At 40.0% G+C, this 20,250-nt stretch overlaps 1 protein-coding gene across 13 annotated transcripts in view; it reads left to right on the top strand.

The window, feature by feature from the left end:
• Positions 1 to 20,250, top strand: part of Lrrc7 (leucine rich repeat containing 7) — a 501,827-nt gene that overhangs the window by 364,701 nt on the left and 116,876 nt on the right. For all 13 annotated transcript variants that reach the window (XM_063281188.1, XM_063281182.1, XM_063281185.1 and 10 more), the window contains 2 exons: positions 11,544 to 11,618; positions 17,418 to 17,562. In XM_063281188.1, the coding sequence (XP_063137258.1) occupies positions 11,544 to 11,618; positions 17,418 to 17,562 (220 nt within the window). The remainder of the gene's footprint in view (positions 1 to 11,543; positions 11,619 to 17,417; positions 17,563 to 20,250) is intronic.

Raw genomic sequence — 20,250 nt, 5'->3', positions numbered from 1 at the left:
CAAAATTGAAACAGACAGAGAACTACCGAATTCCTTCTATGAAGCCACAATCACTCTTATACCTAAACCACACAAAGACCCAACAAAAAAGAGAACTTCAGACCAATTTCCCTTATGAATATCGACACAAAAATACTCAATAAAATTCTTGCAAACCGAATCCAAAAACACATCAAAACAATCATCCATCATGATCAAGTAGGCTTCATCCCAGATATGCAGGGATGGTTTAATATACGGAAAAAAAATCGATGTAATCCACTATATAAACAAACTGAAAGATAAAAGCCACATGATCATTTCATTAGATGCTGAGAAAGCAATTGTCAAAATTGAACACCCCTTCATGATAAAAGTCCTGGAAAGAACAGGAGTTCAAGGCCCATACCTAAACATAGTAAAAGCCATATACAGCAAACAAGTAGCTAACATTAAACTAAATGGAGAGAAACGTGAAGCAATCCCACTAAAATCAGGGACTAGACAAGGCTGCCCACTCTCTCCCTACTTATTCAATATAGTCCTCGAAGTCCTAGCCAGAGCAATCAGACAACAAAAGGAGATCAAAGGGATACAGATTGAAAAGGAAGAATTCAAAATATCACTATTTGCAGATGATATGGTAGAATATTTAGGTGATCCCAAAAGTTCCACCAGAGAACTACTAAACCTGATAAACACCTTCAACAAAGTGGCTGGGTATAAAATTAATTCAAATAAATCAGTAGCCTTCCTCTACACAAAAGAGAAAAAGCCGATAAAGAAATTAGGGAAAGGACACCCTTCATAATAGTCCCAAATAATACAAAATACCTCAGTGTGACTTTAACCAAGCAAGTGAAAGATCTGTACGATAAGAACTTCAAACCTCTGAAGAAAGAAATTGAAGATCTCAGAAGATGGAAAGATCTCCATGCTCATGGATTGGCAGGATTAATATAGTAAAAATGGCCATTTTACCAAAAGCGATCTACATATTCAATGCAATCCCCATCAAAATACCAATCCAATTCTTCAGAAAGTTAGACAGAACAATTTGCAAATTCATCTGGAATAACAAAAAACCCAGGATAGCTAAAACTATCCTCAACAATAAAAGGACTTCAGGGGGAATCACTATCCCTGAACTCAAGTAGTATTACAGAGCAATAGTGATAAAAACTGCATGGTATTGGTACAGAGACAGGCAGATAGACCAGTGGAATAGAATTGAAGACCCAGAAATGAACCCACACACCTATGGTCACTTGATTTTTGACAAAGGAGTCAAAACCATCCAATGGAAAAAAGATAGCATTTTCAGCAAATGGTGCTGGTTCAACTAGAGGTCAGCATGTAGAAGAATGCAGATTGATCCATTCTTTTCACCCTGTACAAAGCTTAAGTCCAAGTGGATCAAGAACCTCCACATCAAACCAGATACACTCAAACTAATAGAAGAAAAAGTGGGGAAGCATCTCGAACACATGGACACTGGAGAAAATTACCTGACCAAAACACCAATGGCATTTGCTCTAAGATCAAGAATCGACAAATGGGATCTCATAAAACTGCAAAGCTTCTGTAAGGCAAAGGACCCTGTTGTTAGCACAAAACAGCAACCAACAGATTGGGAAAAGATCTTTACCAATCCTACAACTGATAGAGGGCTTATATCCAAAATATGCAAAGAACTCAGGAAGTTAGACTTCAGGGAGACAAATAACCCTATTAAAAAATGGGGTTCAGAGCTAAACAAAGAATTCACAGCTGAGGAATGACGAATGGCTGAGAAGCACCTAAAGAAATGTTCAACATCTTTAGTCATAAGGGAAATGCAAATCAAAACAACCCTGAGATTCTACCTCACACCAGTCAGAATGGCTAAGATCAAAAACTCCAGCGACAGCAGATGCTGGGGAGGATGTGGAGAAAGAGGAACACTACTCCATTGTTGGTGGGATTGCAGACTGGTACAACCATTCTGGAAATCAATCTGGAGGTTCTTCAGAAAATTGGACATTGCACTACCTGAGGACCCAGCTATACCTCTCTTAGGCATATACCCAAAAGATACCCCAACATATAACAAAGACACATGCTCCACTATGTTCATAGCAGCCTTATTTATAATAGCCAGAAGCTGGAAAGAACCCAGATGCCCTTCAACAGAGGAATGGATACAGAAAATGTGGTACATCTACACTACTACTACTACTGTGGAATACTACTCAGCTATCAAAAACAATGACTTTATGAAATTCATAGGCAAATGGATGGAACTGGAAAATATCGTCCTGAGTGAGGTAACCCACAGAAAAACACATGGCACTCATTGATAAGTGGATATTAATCCAAATGCTTGAATTACCCTAAATGCACAAAACACATGAAACTCAAGATGGATGACGAAAATGCGGATGGTTCACTCCTTTAAAAGGGGAACAAGAATACCCTTAGAAGGGGATAGGGAGGCAACATTTTTAACAGAGGCTGAAGAAACACCCATGCAGAGCCTGCCCCACATGTGGCCCATACATATACAGCCACCAAACTAGATAAGATGGATAAAGCAAAGAAGTGCAGGCTGACAGGAACCAGATGTAGATCTCTCCTGAGAGACACAACCAGAATACAGCAAATACATAGGTGAATGCCAGCAGCAAACCTCTATATTGAGAATGGGACCCCTGTTGAAGGAATCAGAGAAAGGACTGAAAGAGCTTGAAGGGGCTTGAGACCCCATATTAACAACAATGCCAACCAACCAGAGCTTCCAAGGGCTGAGCCCCTACCCAAACACTAACATGGACTGACCCTGGGCTCCAACTGCATAGGTAGCAATGAATAGACTAGTAAGAGCACCAGTGGAAGGGGAAGCCCTTGGTCCTGCCAAGGCTGGACCCCCAGTTAAGGGGATTCTTGAGGGGAGGGCGGTAATAGGGGGAGGATGGGAAGGGGAACACCCATGTAGAAGGGGAGGTGGAGGGGTTAGGGGAATCTTGGCCTAGAAAGCGGGAAATGGAATAACATTTGAAATGTAAATAAGAAATACCCAATTTAATAAAGATGGGAAAAAAATTTTGACTAAACAAAGCAAAAATTATTATAATCAAAAGAATCGAGCATGTAATTTCAAAATTGAATTGTATAACCTTGATCCTTGTAGATTATACCAATAAAATTATAATGTTACTAAATTACACAGCACTAATTAGCCCTGGAGCAGGGATTGGTAAACGTGTCAATGTAGCGCCATGAGGATAGTTTATGTGCACTGATGTAGAGCTGTATTGACCTTAATTCATCTGTCAAACAGTTCATTCAATTGTTGTTTAAAACCAAGTTTTTAAACGTATTCTTTTTTTTTTCTTTGTTGTGGTGGTGGTTTTATTATTAATTATTCCATTTGTTTACATCTCAGATGATATCCCATTTCCCAGTTCCCTCTCCACAAGACCCCCATCACACAACCTTCCTCTCCTCCCTCACCTTTGCCTCTAGAGGGTGCTCCTCCACCCACTCACCCTCTCCTGCCCCACCCCTCCAGCATTTCCCTACAGTGCAGCGTCAAACCACCACAAGACCAAAGGCCTGCCCTCCCATTGATGTCAGACAGGGCCATTCTCTGATTCCTATGCCTCTGGAGCCATGGATCCCTTCCTGTACACTCCTTGGTTCATAGTCTAGTCCCTGGGAACAAAGGGTTGTCCAGCCAACTGATGTTTTTCTTCCTATGGGGTTGCAACACCCCTCAGCTTCTCCGGTTCTTATTCCAGCTCCCTCACCAGAGACCCTGAGCTCACACCAATGGTTGGCTCCAAGCATCCATATTTATTTAAACGTATTCTTAATTGGCATCGTTCACATAAAAGAATTCATGCAGAGAAAAGTAAGACTAAGACTATGAAAAGAGCAACTAAGTGGTGTGGAAACAAGGTATGTTTAGAACATGCAGAACAGTACATACTTCACTTCCTATACCTGTGATGGAGTGCTTTGGCCAGAGAGACCGATAGTATTCAGTCAATTCATTTAATGTTTCCTTTGGCACTTACGATTACATCTGCCACAATCTCTGGCTCCAGATACATGTATCTCCATTAATCTGTCCCATCTGTGTATCCTGAGGCAGCAAAGGTAACACAGGCACATACGTTTGTTCCTGCTTTCATTCAGTGAGATGCTCACCGGTCAGCAGAATGGTGGCACAATTCCACTGAGATTTTCTGTTCCAGTAATTGGTCAAGATTCATAAAGTTTAATAGAATGAAAAGCCTTATGTGCCTGCTGACTTGAATAGAATTTCAGTTCTGAGTTGCACAGTGCTCATTGAGCAGCAGTGTCTCGCAGTTCATAGGCATCTTGGTTTCTCAGTTCATCTTCATGACCTTCAGGGGTCACTGCCAATATTCTTGTAACAGGCATGTGATTAATTGCAGGTATTCAGAGGAGCACGCCTTGATCCAGCGCTTATAGCTGCCAGTGTAGACCTCACAGCTAAAATAGGGTGAAGAATGTTTATGGGTTTGCCAATAAGAAAACAACTGATTCATTTTTCATTTGTTGAAATATCTAAACTGGAAAAAAAAGTATCTCTCTGGTGGGGAAGAAATAAAATTTTCTATTTTTTTGGAGTTTAGCTCCTAGGAATGTGTAACGATGAAACTGCAAATGAAGTATAACTAAATGTGTTCAGGATTTCGAACGTTAAGATGAAGAAAACCGGTCTATTATAAAAAGTCATATAGCTTGATCCAAATATAATTTCCATTAATGAGCATGTATACATCACCCGAAGATTATAGAAAAAATTGCCCTATTACAAATTTTCTGTCTTGAAAGTACAACCATGATGTTTTCTTTAATTTATTAGTCATGAATGTCATGAGTGTAAGTTTTGTGTTTATAAGTTGATTTTTTTTCCCATCCTTATGCTCTTTTTGCTTGTTGCTAGGAAGGCACCAAATCTGACATATGTAGATATTTTCTAGGGTCCAGCTTCAGCATAGAGGGCATAGAGACTCCATAAGTCCCTTTCCATACTACATGAGAGCCAGTTTAAGAGTGATGGGAGGCTCAGGCAGACCAGGCAAGATACTTCTACCACATTCTTGTGAAGAATAGCAGGTAGAGAGGATAAATAGAAGAGGCAGCAGAACATGGAAGCTGCTAGAAGAGACCCAAGGGGAGGCAAGCTGAGATTGTCCACAGATAGGAGACTGGAGTCTGTAGAGACCAGAAGAGACCAAGAGACCAAAATGCAGGTAAAAACGTCATACAAATTTGGGAGAGCCAGATGTAGTGAATGAGAATCAGAAAACTTGGGGTTGGGGATTTAGCTCAGTGGTAGAGCGCTTGCCTAACAAGCGCAAGGCCCTGGGTTCGGTCCCCAGCTCCGAAAAAAAAAAAAAAGAGAGAATCAGAAAACTTGCTGAAAATACATAAATGCAGGGCACTAATTTTAAATTAAATGTGCACCCAACTCAACTTCAATTAGGTCCTAAGTGGTCCACTTTCTGTCACAGGAATGTGATTTTTGGTACAAAGAGAATATTTGGGGGTTAGTTATTGCTGTTTTTGGTAAGCACAAGGTGTTGTTGCTTGTTTTTGTTCTGTCTTGTTTTTAGACACGTTCATACTCTGCACCCTTAGCCAAGTAGTATGACTAAAGTTATGAGCTATTCAATCCCCTGGAACCAGAGAAATAAAATAAAGAAGAAATCTATGCAGCAAGAGAAATGTCTTGGCTAACTGTCTTTAAAATGTTATCTGCTAATTTTTGTAACCATATGCATGGGAGCCTAAGGTTCAAATTGCAGATGGCTAGAGTCAGTCTATTTGGACGGTGACTACTTCAGGGAGCAGTAGTAAATGTGTAGAGAATAAAGGAGGACACTTTGGAAATGGGTGAAAATTGTCTCCAGGATGCAAGGAAATTTCCTAGAGGACAGTCACTGAATAGCAGGCCTCCAACACCCCACTTATGGCATTTGTCAGGAATATAAAGGGAGGTCAAAGCCAAATTGTAGGTTTCTCCAACAAATCTTAGTACAGTTGCAGAAAAGGCAGAAAGTCCTATTGAACCCATGCTAAGCTCAAGACGATGCCAAGAGTTTGCTAAATGATATGCTGAGAAACTGTTAATAATGTGTCTATACTTGTGAAGGAAGGGGAGGAGTCAATAGAGAATAAGGACAGTCAGGGAAAAGCCACACTGGTAATTGCTGGATGGGTCTTCTGGGATGCTGGGCTAAATGCAACAAACATACAAGGAGGGTTTAAATAACAAATGGTATCAAGACCACACACTGTTCAGACTACAGGAGTGATACTGATCATTGAGATGACAGTCTGAGTGTTATTTTAAGAAGGTAGCTGACAAGGATTTGAGGAAATTATCATTTATGGTCATGGGTTGCTTTTTTGTTCAAAGGTCATTCCCATGAAAAAAAGTTGCTTTAGGAGGAGCAGAAAACAAAGGGGACAAGGGAATTCAGATCAGGGCTTCTAGCATTTCAGTGTTCCAAGCTCATCGCTGTTGTTCAAATACCAACAGCAGGAAGGATGTCTGTGCCAGCCAGAGATCAGCAAACAGGCTTAGGATGACCAGATAGCAGAAGTAAGCATAAAAAACAGAAAGTGGGGCTCCTCATGCCTACAGGGCATAGGGAGAGGACGCAGAGTAAACACAGGGCAGCATAGCATATTTTGTGTAATCTGAGACTTGTAACAATTGTGTAAGACTTTACAAACAGGAGTGAGCACATTGTCATAGCTCCTGACAGCAGTGAACTTAGAGGCTGGAAGATGTAAATGGCTATCATTTTTAGAGAAAGTAAAACCAGTTCACATTATGATATGAGAATATATTTGTTACATAATTTTCATTCTTAAATTTAGAGTCTTGCAAGGTCAATTAATTTGAGGTCTAAGTGGATGGTGCTACACAGTGACGTGTCTGAAACCAGAATCGTGTCCCTTGACCAAGCCAGAAAATGTGAACTCCGTGAACATAACTCCCAAGAGGACTGCTCCAAATTCTTAGTTCTCCATTCTGGAATGTAACAGAGCCTTATTACATGCTGAGGGAATTTATCAAAAGACAGTAAATCCAAATTCTGGCGTGTGACCTCTCCCTACTAAGAGGTTCTACCTGAAAACACTACATACATGTGAGCCACCTGTCATTTCCCCAAGGTTGATTCTCTGCTCCTGAACTCAATCACCATAGTTCACATATCTTTAAGATCAGGCTAGCCTTTCTCGTATGATAGTTATAACTTGGGGTACATGCATTTTCTTCTTTAGGCATGGTACTCTGTGAAATGAAGATTAAAACTAATACTGAACACTAAGTGACTTGAACATGAATAAGCCATTTTCCACAAAGGTTCATTTTCAGGAGCTTGGTCTAGGTATGACCATACCAAGAGATGACTGAACCTTTAAGAGATCGAGCCTACAATGCTAAGCAACCAGAGCTTCCAGGGACTAAGCCACTACCCAAGGACTATACATGGACTGATCCTGGGCTCCAACCTCATAGGTAGCATTGAATATCCTAGTAAGAGCACCAGTGGAAGGGGAAGCCCTTGGTCCTGCCAAGACTGAACCTCCAGTGAACGTAATTGTTGGGGGGAGGGAGGTAGTGGGGGGAGAAAGGAGAGGGGAACACCCATAAAGAATGGGATGGGGAGGGGCTAGGGGGATGTTGGCCCGGAGACCGGGAAAGGGAATAACAATCGAAATGTAAATAAGAAATACCCAAGTTAATAAAGATGGAGAGAGAGAGAGAGAGAGAGAGAGAGAGAGAGAGAGAGAGAGAGAAGGACCTAGCCTGACTGAAGATAATTAAGAGATCGAAGGTCTTGCCTTAACAGAAATTAATGTAGTCCTTACATGTGGAGTAGCAAGTCCCAGGAAAGCAAGCTGCTATAGAGAGAGCCAACTTCTATTTTCCCTTTCTTCATGCTACAGTCAGTTCTTTTGCTGTCCTCTGCTATGTTGTAATGCAGCCAGAGAGACCTTGATGAAATGAAACCCATAGCCATCCAAAGTGGGGACTTGGTAAACCTCTTTACTTAATAAAGTACCAACCCCTGGGTATTTTGCTGTATTGATAGAATTGAACTTAATCAAACATTCTCAGAATCTCCCCATGTGGGTGGTGCTACTGTGTCACCTAGAACTGAGAGAGAACCTGAGCGAAGAAAGTGGCTCTGCTGGCCCCAAACCCAAGTCTTCAATGTTACTGCCTATCCATGGTGACACCTCTCTTGATGACTGATTAATATGTGTTAGTGAAAATAGTCTGTGGGAAAACACCTTGATTGGGCTTGAGCTGAATTGTTAGAGTTCTCCCAGCATGTACAGATGGCTTGGTCCCCAACATTATATAAATTAAGTATGGTGGCACATATCCAGAGTGTCAGAAATTCAAAGTCATCTTGGCTACACAATGAGTTTGATGCCTGCCTGACTTCTGTAACGCCCAGCTCAAAAAAATTAATTAATTAATTAATTAATTAACAAAAATATCCCAAAAAACAAAAGCAAAAAAAAAAAGAACTTTCAAAGGGTCTTGCTATAGTGAGTGTTAGTTTTTGTTGTTAATTATTATTTATGCTTTCCTAGGCATGTTTATTTGATACATGTTTATTTGATAAAGTAGCCACTGTGTCTGGAAGAGGATTAGATTATTTCCTTTGGAAGCATCTAACTGGGAATATTACCTGCCCATTGGTGTAGGCTTTGTTCTGTCCCTGTGACTCTGATAATTATCTCTCATCCAAATGTGGAATCAGACAGATGATACCATCCCTGCTTCCCTATAACAACTCTACTATGTTTAAAGATGAGTGCCTGTGGCAGCCATTCTTCCCTACTCTGTACCATGAGGGTCACCTTAACCAATTCTCCTCTAGGACTACCTCCAGAAGGGCTGCATACAGTCACCTTGTTAAGGACATCTTAGCACTCGGGCATTCACAGGGAGCAGAATTTTGTCATCCATGTATGACATGCTAAGATTTGTAGAAAAGGACATTCAAAGAATTAGACACAGGACAACCCCACCACTATTTGATTATGTTCTTGGGTGCTGTAGCATCTTCTTATGTGGAGGAGGTATCCCTGGAGTGAATGAGTCACAGTGAATACCAAGCTTACTCTTGACTTAAATTCCTGAGTTTGCTCACCGCTTCCTTCTGTCTACAGACTTCTAAGGCACATAAGACTCTAAGTGAGACTCTGCTAACTGACACTGGCCAGATTTCCAGAATCTTTAGATCTCTTGCTATGCTAATTTTACCTTTTCACATATTGGCTTTCCTTCCCCGCTTCATCTTATCTTCCCCCATCCCATCAATATACTCATCTGATTATTTAAATGGATATATTAAACTCATAGACATTAAAATATTCATAAGAGCTTATGGATTAAAGCATTTTAATTAATTCTGAATCAATTACATTTTCTCAGCAGTGCCTTTCATTATTGCCACCAGAATACCTATTTGTTCACTCAACAATTACTGAAGTATAACATCATTTTCTTCCTATATATTACTGAAAGTGGATGAATTAAAACAAAGCTTTAAATTTTTATGAGCATGTTAGTGGAATTGATTCTGAAATAAAACAGAGAAGAATAAAATTAATGTAACCTTGAAACAGGCCCAGACCCTGTGGAGGTGACCTTTCTGTCTCCAAAGAAATTACCTGGAGAGGTTAGACAATCTCAAGTCATGTCGTACATCACAACTGAGAGAATCATAAGTGGGCTTTTCATCAAGTGCTGAACATTTTCAGCCATCCAATTTTGTGTATCGGGGTTTCAAATGTGGGCTATGAAATTCATGAATAAAACATTTGCCACTTGTGAGAGCCAAAAGGCTTGTAATAAAGCAACTGTGATGTTAAATAAAAGGTTTGAGTAATAGTGGAAGAAAGTTTCTTAAGCTGAAGGTAGGCTTCCAATTGTAAGGTGCAGATTTTAGATGTTACCCAACAAAGCTGAAAAAGGAAAAGGGTGAAAAACAATTTCAGCACCAATGATCAGGATATTCAGAGAAAATGGTGTCATTTGTTTTGTTTTGTTTTGTTTTGTTTTGTTTTGTTTTGTTTTAAAAAAAAAGCCCCCGGCACATATGTAGCAGAGGACTATCTTGTCTGGCCTCAGTGGGAGAGGGTGACCAGATGCCTAATCCTATAGAGACTTGATACACTGGGGAAGGGAGATGCTGGTGTGTGGGGGGAGGGGGAAAGATTAGAGGAATGGGGAGGTACCCTCTGAGAGGGGAGGGGAGATAGGGTAAAGAACTCTGGGGGGGATCAAGAGGGGGTAACATTTAGAATGTAAATAAATAAAATAATTTTTAAAACAACTACTCTTATTATCCCCTATGGAATAATAGTACTATTAGAGAGTCAAAATATCAATCATCTCTGAAAATGTTGAAGATGTTCTACATTCTACAGTAATACATAGCCAGAATTTTAATTATTTGTCTAAAATAACCCACATGCTATTCATATGCACATTTGCTTTTACCTTTACTCAATCCTGAAATTATATATGTACAAAGAAAGGCTTTAAAAATAAATTTCTGTATGATTTTTGTCAGTAGAGGCCTAATTTGTATATCACTCCTCAGATCTATGCACCCACAATCACCTAGGTTTCTCAGCATGGAGGGTCTGGGAGGGGAAAAGTTCAAGCAGCCTGACCTGAATAGAGAAGTAACTCCTCATGAGTCACTGTAAGGCTAGAAAGCACCTTACAGGTCACAGTAAGGCTAGAGAGCACCTCACACAATGAATCTCTGCGTCATCATCAAGAACAACAGTTCTTTGGTAATGAAATGAAGAGATGGGAAGTCAAAGGCTAGAACTATGACTATCGCACCAACACAAAGTGAGAACCTAATATGTGTGAAGAGTCAGTCACACACAGTCAGGGTACATGGCCATGTTTAAACAGTAGTGTCTTGGCTTTCAAATGCTGATGCCACTTGGGCTGGCTCAGCACGTAAAAGTAATGACTGCTCTTCACAGGGCCCAGGTTTAACCATCCACATTGAGGCTCATTAACTCTCCGTAATTCCAGTTACAGGGGAATCTGATGCCTGCTTCTGGCCTCCACAGGCACTGCATACATATGGTGCACAACCATAAATGCAAGAACACCCACACACATAAATAAATTTTAGAAAAGAGTTAAATTAAGAAGAAAATCTTAAGTTATGTGAAGAATAAACTTAACAAATAATTTAAAAAGAATATGAAAGATACCCAAACTATATTAAAGAAATAGATTAAGATGTCTAGGCAATAGGTCTTAAGTTTTATAATAATTATTCTGATTGACTCCAGATAATAATAGGTCTGTGCTTCCCCTCTATACTGGGTCTTTTGAAGATCTGTTAAACATGAAATTTCTTAGATTAAGAATAGATTCCTAAATAAAAGCTAAAGATACAAGAAATGACATCTAATATCTATGATCAGAGAAGACTGATTTGGTGTGTCTTGCCTCTCTTTTCTCTCTGCCTCTCACTCAGCCTGAAGTTCTGGATCAAATTCAGAATTTGAGGGAGCTGTGGATGGATAACAACGCATTGCAAGTGCTGCCTGGGGTACGTAAGCTTTGCCATGCATGCGTTCTGGGTTGCTGAAGGTTGATTATGTTTTTAATCATTAATCCCACATCTGCATTCCCAGTGCTTGGAAAGCAAATTAACACTTTTTAGGACCTGAAGCACTAAGTGCTTCTCACAGGTTTGTCTTTAATCTTCTGGGCCTTTTGTGGCTTCCAAAAAGAAAGAAAGCTGAGATTTCTCTTGAAGTCCGTTATCCTGCTCACTGGATTTTAAAAGCTGATAAGGTCACAGTTGGATTCTTAATATGCACTCCATTTCTCAAAAAGCAGCGTTATTCTCACAGGTAACTAACTGTACAGCTGTCTTTCCTCTTGTTGCTAGAATCCTTCACAAATGAAATGGCTTTCTCTGTTTGCTTCTTGTCCAGTAGAAGCCACTTACACCTTTGAAAATCACAAGGATCACACAGTATCCAACAAAAGCTGAACCACAGTCAGGTTTCCCTTCTGTGAGAAGGTGGTTCCATTACATCTCCCTGGAGCAGCAGCATCCTGGTGTAATAGCATCACAGGCATAAACTGGGTCGTTTGTACATCTCATGCTTATTGATTTCTACCAGACAGTTTGCTAATATGATCAGAAACTATGTCAGTGTCAGAGCACAGAGGTCATATAGCCAACTCCCTCAGTTGTATTGTTTGGAAGACTCAATAATAACTTCAGAAATGAAAATGTATGAGTTTAAATGGTTTGTTTTTTATTTATTTATTTATTCATTTATTCATTCATTTATTTTTGGATTTTCAAGACAAAGGCCTCTCTGTGTGTAGACCAGGTTGGCCTTGAACTCAGAAATTCTCTGCCTCTCGAGTGCCAGCATGAAAGGTGTGGACCACCACACCTGGCTTAAGCAGTTTTTTATTAGTCCGCTGTTCTGATGTTTTACTGCAGTCTGTTGCTCTTTGCTTGATAAATTTTATGATAGGTAAATACATAGAGAAAGCCTTGGTCTGTACAGGTCTGAGTCACAAGCAGTTTCAGACATCCACAGAATATCTTAGAATTTATCCCTGTGAATGAAGGGAGACCAGTGTATGTACAGTCCTGGAGAATGCAGATAAAAGACCTCTTAATTCCTGAACAGAGTTAGGAAAGTCTGAGGTGTTCCTAGCTGCAAGTTTTCACCATCTTCGTGAATATATTCATTTAAACAAAGCCACTTCCTTTGCATTTACTGTGTGCGCATCAGGCACTGCCTAACTAAGCTTATAAATATTCATTCTTTGGATCCTCAAAGAAGCCCTCTGAGTAGTTTCAGTCCAGCTCAGGTCACAGTTCCAGTGAGCCCTGGTCTGTAAATCAAAGCAGCTGCTTTTGCATGGTAGCATCTGATCTCACAGTGCATCCGTGTGTTCTCTGGAGCCTGTAGAAGGTACAGGTGAGGGTCAGGGTCACTGTGCTTTCTGTAGCGGTTGCATTTGCAGAATCCAAAGGTCTAACAAAAAGGTGAGTCGGACAATCTTTCTAGCCTGTCTCTTTCAAAAATTTTGGATCAAGCCCACTAGCTCAGCTGTGGTCCATGGCTAATTTTATTTAGTACACTTTAGTTTGACGTTTTGCTATGCCCTGCATGTGAATTTTCCATTCCTCTGAGCTTAACTGGCCCCAGTTTGCTACATGGCTCTGGCAACCTGCTCATGTCCAGTCCAACCTGTCAATCAGTCTCAAAGATTAATAACCTTAGTGTTTACTGTGAAGAGTTGTGGAGGGAAAGCAAATCCACTTCTTTCGTTGCTCATGCATCCTAACATATTAAGTTAATATTTTAGAAGTCTAGATTCAGAGGGTGGAGAGATGGCTCAGTGGTTAGGAGCACTGGCTACTCTTCCAGAGGTCCTAAGTTCAATTCCCAGCAACCACATGGTGGCTCACAGCCATCCGTAATGGATCTGTTGCCCTCTTCTGGTGTCTGAAGACAGCAACAGTGCACTTAGCATACATAGTCCAGACTCTTGCGTTCTACTCATTTTCCATAACCCAGAGAGGCAAGTAGAACGATAAAGAATTTCCTCTTCTACAAAGGACATCTTACAGCTGTCAATCTAAAGTTAATACACCAAACTATGACCAAATGGTGCAAACTATGACAAATGGTATTATTTCTAAGTGGTCTGGCATCTTCCTCATCTTGTGATTTCCACTCTTTCTTCTGTCATTTACTTCTGCTCCCAGAGCAGTGCTGACACAAGAAAAATCTTCCCAAGGGTTACAAGATAGGGTGCCTTTAGAAGGTGTTTGAAAGACTCAAAATAAACACCCAAGTGTGGTTTCCAGGGAATCTTCCTAAAGATTCCTTTCTTTAAACTTCCTGGGAAGTACTAGAAAGAACAACACAGCATTGAAAGCAGCTTCGAAGATGGAAAATAAAACTCCCAATTAAAGGACAGAAGCAGGACTACAATGCAAAAGCACAGAGTGTCCTTTTCCTATGGCAAAGAGAGGGTTAACACGCTCATACCTCCTTGGGGCGACATAATAATAAAGGGGCAACTTTTATTAAATGTCATTCTTCTAAGCAGGGGACGTGCCACCTGCAACCTTCTTTTCCTACATTCTGGAGGACCAGCTCCCCAAATGTATGCTTCCACCCAGTTTAAGAGTGACCTAAAGAGGCAGGATGAGGCCCTGAATTAATGAGGGGCATTGGGGACAGGATGACCTTTGTCCAATCCAAGTAAAGTTCTGTTTCAGCTCCAACCATCATTCTTGGGGCAACCTAAAATTGTTACCCAGAAAGCATGCACTTGTTTGTTTTCTTCAAGGATGAAGAACTTTCTCTATTCTCCAGCTTCTGTAATTTCTGTGTGCAGCTTCCCCGGCCTCTTCAGATTACCCTTTTTGATGAGAGCCTCCTCGCTAAGGTCAAAACCCCATTTTGGGCAACCTTCTGTTCCTCTAATAAGCCATAAATGTAGAATGCAAAAGCCCAGCCCGTCAGTCCCTGCTCAGACACCTGTGGGTTGGGAGAACAGAACTATAGGAAAGCTTTGCTGAAGACTTTCTCACATCTCCCTCACAGGTCAAAATGTCCAGGTCTGCTTCCTTCCTTCCCTGCCTCTCCTGTCCTCTATTGATAATTCTCTGAGGACTCCATCCTGAATCTCGATCATTGCCTTGTTTCCTAGGGAACTTCATCCATAACCTTAAGCTCCAAGCATTAGTGCCTGTTGGAAGGCTGCTGAGGACAGTGGCTCTAAGATGGGCTGGAGAATCTGCTTTCCTAGCAGGCCCAGGGAAATGCAGGGATGGGGGGTCACTGTAGCTGGTCTGGTTGCAAATTGCATTATATGAATATAGAATGTTAGGTTAGAAATATATAAAACCCTTAGCTCAGTGCCAATCAAGTTGATTAATTTTTGCTGGCTTATTTAGACTCCGTCGAGTAAATACAGACAAATGATAAGGTGTCCATAAGTTGATCAAATTAGTGAACTTCGAAGCCACCAAAATGTATGAGGCACTTACCTACAAACATCCCGAAACTAAAGAAAAATGGAAGCTTTCACCCAGCTGTCTCCTGTTGTCCACCTACAAGTTGAGTGACCACAGGTAGAAGCTGACCCTCCCACCCCTATACAGTCAGTCAGAAATCCTTGATTTGACTTCACATTTTCTTGAGCCCATCTTTCTTCCTCCTCATGTTCACTACCTTGGGGATCTAGCTACTATACAGACAAAATACTCTATCCTTTTGTCAGTAGCTCCTTGGTGTCTAGGGGATTCTTCCAAGATTCTGTTTATCACAGACCAAAATCCACGAATGCTGAGATTCTGTATAAGAAATGGTGCACGCACACACATGCAGAGTCCTGAGATAGATGTTAGATGTCTTTCTCAATTAGTCTCCATCTTATTTTTGAGACAGCATCTCTTGCTATACCTAGAGCTCACTAGCTCAGCTAGACCGGCTCTATGTGTAACAGGTCTATCTCTGCTTCCCTAACACTTGGAGTGTGAGCATTTGCCAGTATGCCTGGTTTCAGCATGAATTGAGCTAGGGTCTCCAGGCTTTTACAGCAGGCACTTTACTCACTGAACCATCTCAATACCTTTGAATTTCCACTTTCTTGACAAATAACAATTGTTGTACAGTCTTTTCTCTCTCTCCTTTCTTCTGTGCTATTTCCCATGTGAATTTTCATTCACCTATAAAGAGTGTTTCTAATTGTTTCTTTGGATGTTGCCCTCACTAATGTAAAAACTTCCCTAAAGACAAAAACCTTGTTTTTGACAATTATGGTGTTGAGTAGTTATGATCAAAGTCCTTGGAAAAAGGGAACAGAAATGTTTTTGAGTTGAAAACCAGCCTGTCCTTCACAATGACAATTCGTTTCAAAAACTTAAAATGCCTTTGACTTCATCTATGTCTTCCCAGACATTGCTGCCTGGCTCATGGTGTTGTCTGCAATAAATAACACAAATAGTAGTATATAAAAGGGAGTCTCAGAAATGGAGAGTGAACGAGCAGAATGTTGAAACTCTAATACAGGGGTCTCTGTGACCAGCATGGCCAGCAGAGTAATGATCTGTGGGAAGGAAGAAAGCAGTTCAGTTCAGTATGATTAAGAACCTTAATGTTGGTTCAAATTTTGGGAGTCTGACCCTGAGTAGCTTACTTTAGGTATATTTAAGCAAAGCACAATTTGGTGAAAACTTCCCAGGTGATAATTAACTCAGTTCAACATTCACAATAAAGCAAACATAAATCTCTTTGAAGAACAAAGTAATTTAAATAAAGATCAAATATTCTACATCAAAACTCTTTGTAGAGTTGACACCTCCATACAGACGGGTTCTCTAGATTGACTGAGAAAAACAAGCTTATGATAAGGGTCCAGTGTAGTCTTACCCACAAAGATCTCACAAAGGTAACCAGGCTATTAATATCTTTTTCCAGGCTTCTGGGTGGATGACAGGCTGTGAACTCCTTTCTTTGAAGGAACAACCCTGTGTATTTAACACTTCAGGTTCCCCTAGTCCTTATCTATAAAGCCCTCCTTGCCTCCCATACTCTAATTAGCAGAATCATGTCCAAAATATAATTCTAATTATTTCAGAGACATCTGAACCTTAAGGAAAATATGCAATGCTCAGTGCTCCATTGGCAACTTTGAGAACTGTTGTGCTCTGACTGTGCATTGACTCAGAATTTATCTATAACCACTGCAGTGAGATATAATTCACAGGCATTTACAACTCGGCAGATTTTTTAGCAGACTCACAATGTTCTATAAACACCATCATAACCTAACTTTAGAACATTTCCATCACCCTTAAAAGAAATCCTAAATCTTTGGCAATCTTCTCTACTTTCTGTCTATAAATTTATCAGTTTCGGAGATTGCATATGATCTATGCTGTGTGGGTTTTTGTGACTTGCACCTTTCAAAGTTCATCTATTTTGAAGCACATTTCAACACTTCACTCACTGTTACTGCCAAATAACATCCATTCTGTGGGCAGGCCACTTTTGCCTTCCTATGCAGTCACTGAGGTAGGATTAGCTGCTGTGAATAATGTATCCATGACCATTTTTGTGCACATGTGGCTTTGTTCTGCAGAATAGGTCTAGAGGTATGTAGGTCACATAGGGTTTCTGTGTTTCCAAATGGATACAGTCATAACCATTTCCAACCAGTGTACATTTGATCAATGCTTCCATACCCTTCCTATTGCTGTGGTGGCATTAAAATTAATTTCATTGTGGTTTTTACAGCTTCAAGAACCTTATGAAAGTTCCCCCAACTAACCCTGAGTTTATGCACTGTCTTCAAGTCTATAGGGAAGTTAAAGATGTTGGTATACCTGGATATGTCAAAAAACAGGATAGAAACGGTTGACATGGATATTTCTGGATGTGAAGCCCTCGAGGACCTCTTACTATCATCCAATATGTTGCAACAGCTGCCGGACTCTATAGGTGAGGATATAACATCTTGTTATGAGTAATTATATCAAGTGTACAGTTTTCGTTTTTGGCAGCATAACTTGTTTACACATGTAGGTAAGATACTTCTAGCCTGACATTAACAAATTAGCAAATTTACCATGAAAGATCATAAAACGTATATTAAGAATACCGTAAAATGAACTGTTAACTTTAACTGCCAAATCTAACTCTAGTAAATTGGTATATCTTAAAATTATCAAATGTCCTGAATTGTGGTATTGTCATGAGAAGTAAGAGTTTAGATTTAGAGTTGTTTGGCGATAGTGGCTGTTTTTATATTGAAATAACTGGTAAATAACACAAAAATGTGTGAATATAAATTAACTTCTTAGCTCCATTGTCTTTAAAAGTCGCATTGTCCTGAATATGTTGTAAGTTGCTTGTAAGTAGAAATAATTGTAAGTATAGCATGAACACTAGGGTTTTTATGAATTTTATGAGTAAAGTTATAAAAGACTGAGTAATGAGTAACTCTTTTGTATGCTTCCTTTTGCTTTTTAGATGTCTCAGGTAGGAGAATAAACATCAATCCACTTAACTTTGAAATGGGGACTTTAACCTATTTGTAGTAGATGTGCCAGGTATTCAGCAACTTGCTAATGTTTCTGGAAGTTAAGTCACAGGCTAAGTAGCCCAATGGGAGGAAAACTTGATGACAGGGCAGTTTTCCTGCTCCCTTCTGTATTTTATAACCACTTTAACCATTCCTTCAGGCTGACGGAGAACACTGATTTTAACAAAATTCACACTAGTTCTTCTCATAAATTGGCTGACTTTTTATTTACATAATCAACACATTTCAAACAGTGTTTCTCCAACCATCAGATGTAACAGAAATCTTCATTAAACCTCTCATTTCCCAGCTGCATCTCATGAAGTTCTGGTGCAGTGAGGATATTGATCTGAATGTTAGTCACCTTAGATGGAACTTGTGACAGATGAGTGTAGGAAGAGCTGGGGTGTGTGTTGCCATATTATAGCTTGTCAGCTACAAAGAGCGTTGCCTGATCACACAGCAGAGTGGCAGTATATGGCTATTCCCTCAGCACCACTCCATACAACTGAAAGTGCATAGGTAAATATATTGATTCAGAGTTTACCTGTAGCCCCATTCTCAGTGCTGAGGCTGTGTATCTGGCCTCTAAGAAGAATGAATATTTATCTGATAATAAAAAAAAATCCCACAAGCGTGCAGGAAAAATGAAGTTAAATAAGCATGTTAAAATAAAAATGTGTCCACTTAAAAAAAGATAAAAATTTCTACCTTGTAAAGCACCAGAGGACGGGAAATTGAAAATAATCCATACAGAAGACGAAAGAAGTTAAAGTAACCACAGAATAGAAAACAATGGGATCATGTATCACAAATCACAGCAAAAGCAGCTCAGAGACTCTAGTTACTCACTGAACTGTCCTTTATAGCTTAGTAAAATTTCAGAGGAAATTGTATTTGTGAATCTGCCCAGAGCCTGCTTATAGACACAGACCAGCCTTCCTTGAGGAGGTCCCCTATTGACCAACAGACATGAAGACTTTGTTATACGCCCACTGTAGCTGACAAGCTACAATGTTGCAACATGCACAGCACAGACACCAACTGGATGAGAAATGGCACCTCCTCTCTTTTATTAGAACATGGATTATCTATTAAGCCACCACAAATTTTAAAAATAATAGGTAAGAATCTCCATGAAATTAATAAAATAAAATACGACTGAAACAAAATTTCCATTTCTGTTATGAGTCCTGCAGCTGAAAGCCAACTGACACAGAGGCACACCCAGTAGGAATTCTGTGCATGGTTCCTCTGCGTGCTGCTTCGACAAAGAATAAAATGCCCTCTATTCATTCCTCTTTCCGATTATTTTAATTTTTTAAAAAGTCTTTAAATAGCAAGGAAATCAGTAAAGGGGGATACATAATGCTTTATTTTTCAAACTATGATCACTTAGTAATTAGAGCACAGGTTTCAGTCAAGACACCTGAGTTCAAGTTGCTTGCCAGCTGTGTGGCCTTCAAAAGGATGTGTATCTCTGTGCTCCATTTGCCCATCGCTGTATGGGAGTATTCGGGTCACTTTGAGGAGCTCACTAGTTAATACAGTGTTATTAGACAGGCTCTGACATAACAAGTATTCAATCAACGACAGCTCCTATAAGAACTTAGACTTGGGGAGTACACAGCCATTTGCTTTCAAAGCACTACTACAATGTGTACAAATGCCAAATAAATGTCTACTTTAATTTTAAAAAAAGCTATTTTAATGTTTGACGCATTCATATTAATTATGTATCTATACAAGAATATCTACAATCACGATAATAGTTTTCCTCATACTTTTTGCCAATATTCCAAAGTCAGGCATATATAAAAAGATAGAAAACACAGAGAGGGCAAACACAGGGGAGGAAGAAGACACAAGCCCTGGTGAAGATGGTGGTTGACCCACAATCAGTCCTAAATCAGTCTCTAAACTGATTAAATCAGTCCAGATTAAATCCTTGGGTTGGGCTTGGACAGCAAAATGGTCCTGTAAATGTAAATCCACAAACTCCAGCAGAGCCAAAAAGGCCTGGCTTCCCTCTGCTGCAAAGATCCATTTGAGAGCTATGTCTCCAATCTGCACAGAAAACATTTGCCTGAGTCCAAACCTGCCTC

This window comes from Rattus norvegicus, chromosome 2 (assembly GCF_036323735.1).
Source record: "Rattus norvegicus strain BN/NHsdMcwi chromosome 2, GRCr8, whole genome shotgun sequence".
NCBI lineage: Eukaryota > Metazoa > Chordata > Mammalia > Rodentia > Muridae > Rattus > Rattus norvegicus.
The sequence above is the reverse complement of the archived record's forward strand: the minus strand, read 5'-3'. Positions and strand labels throughout refer to the sequence as shown.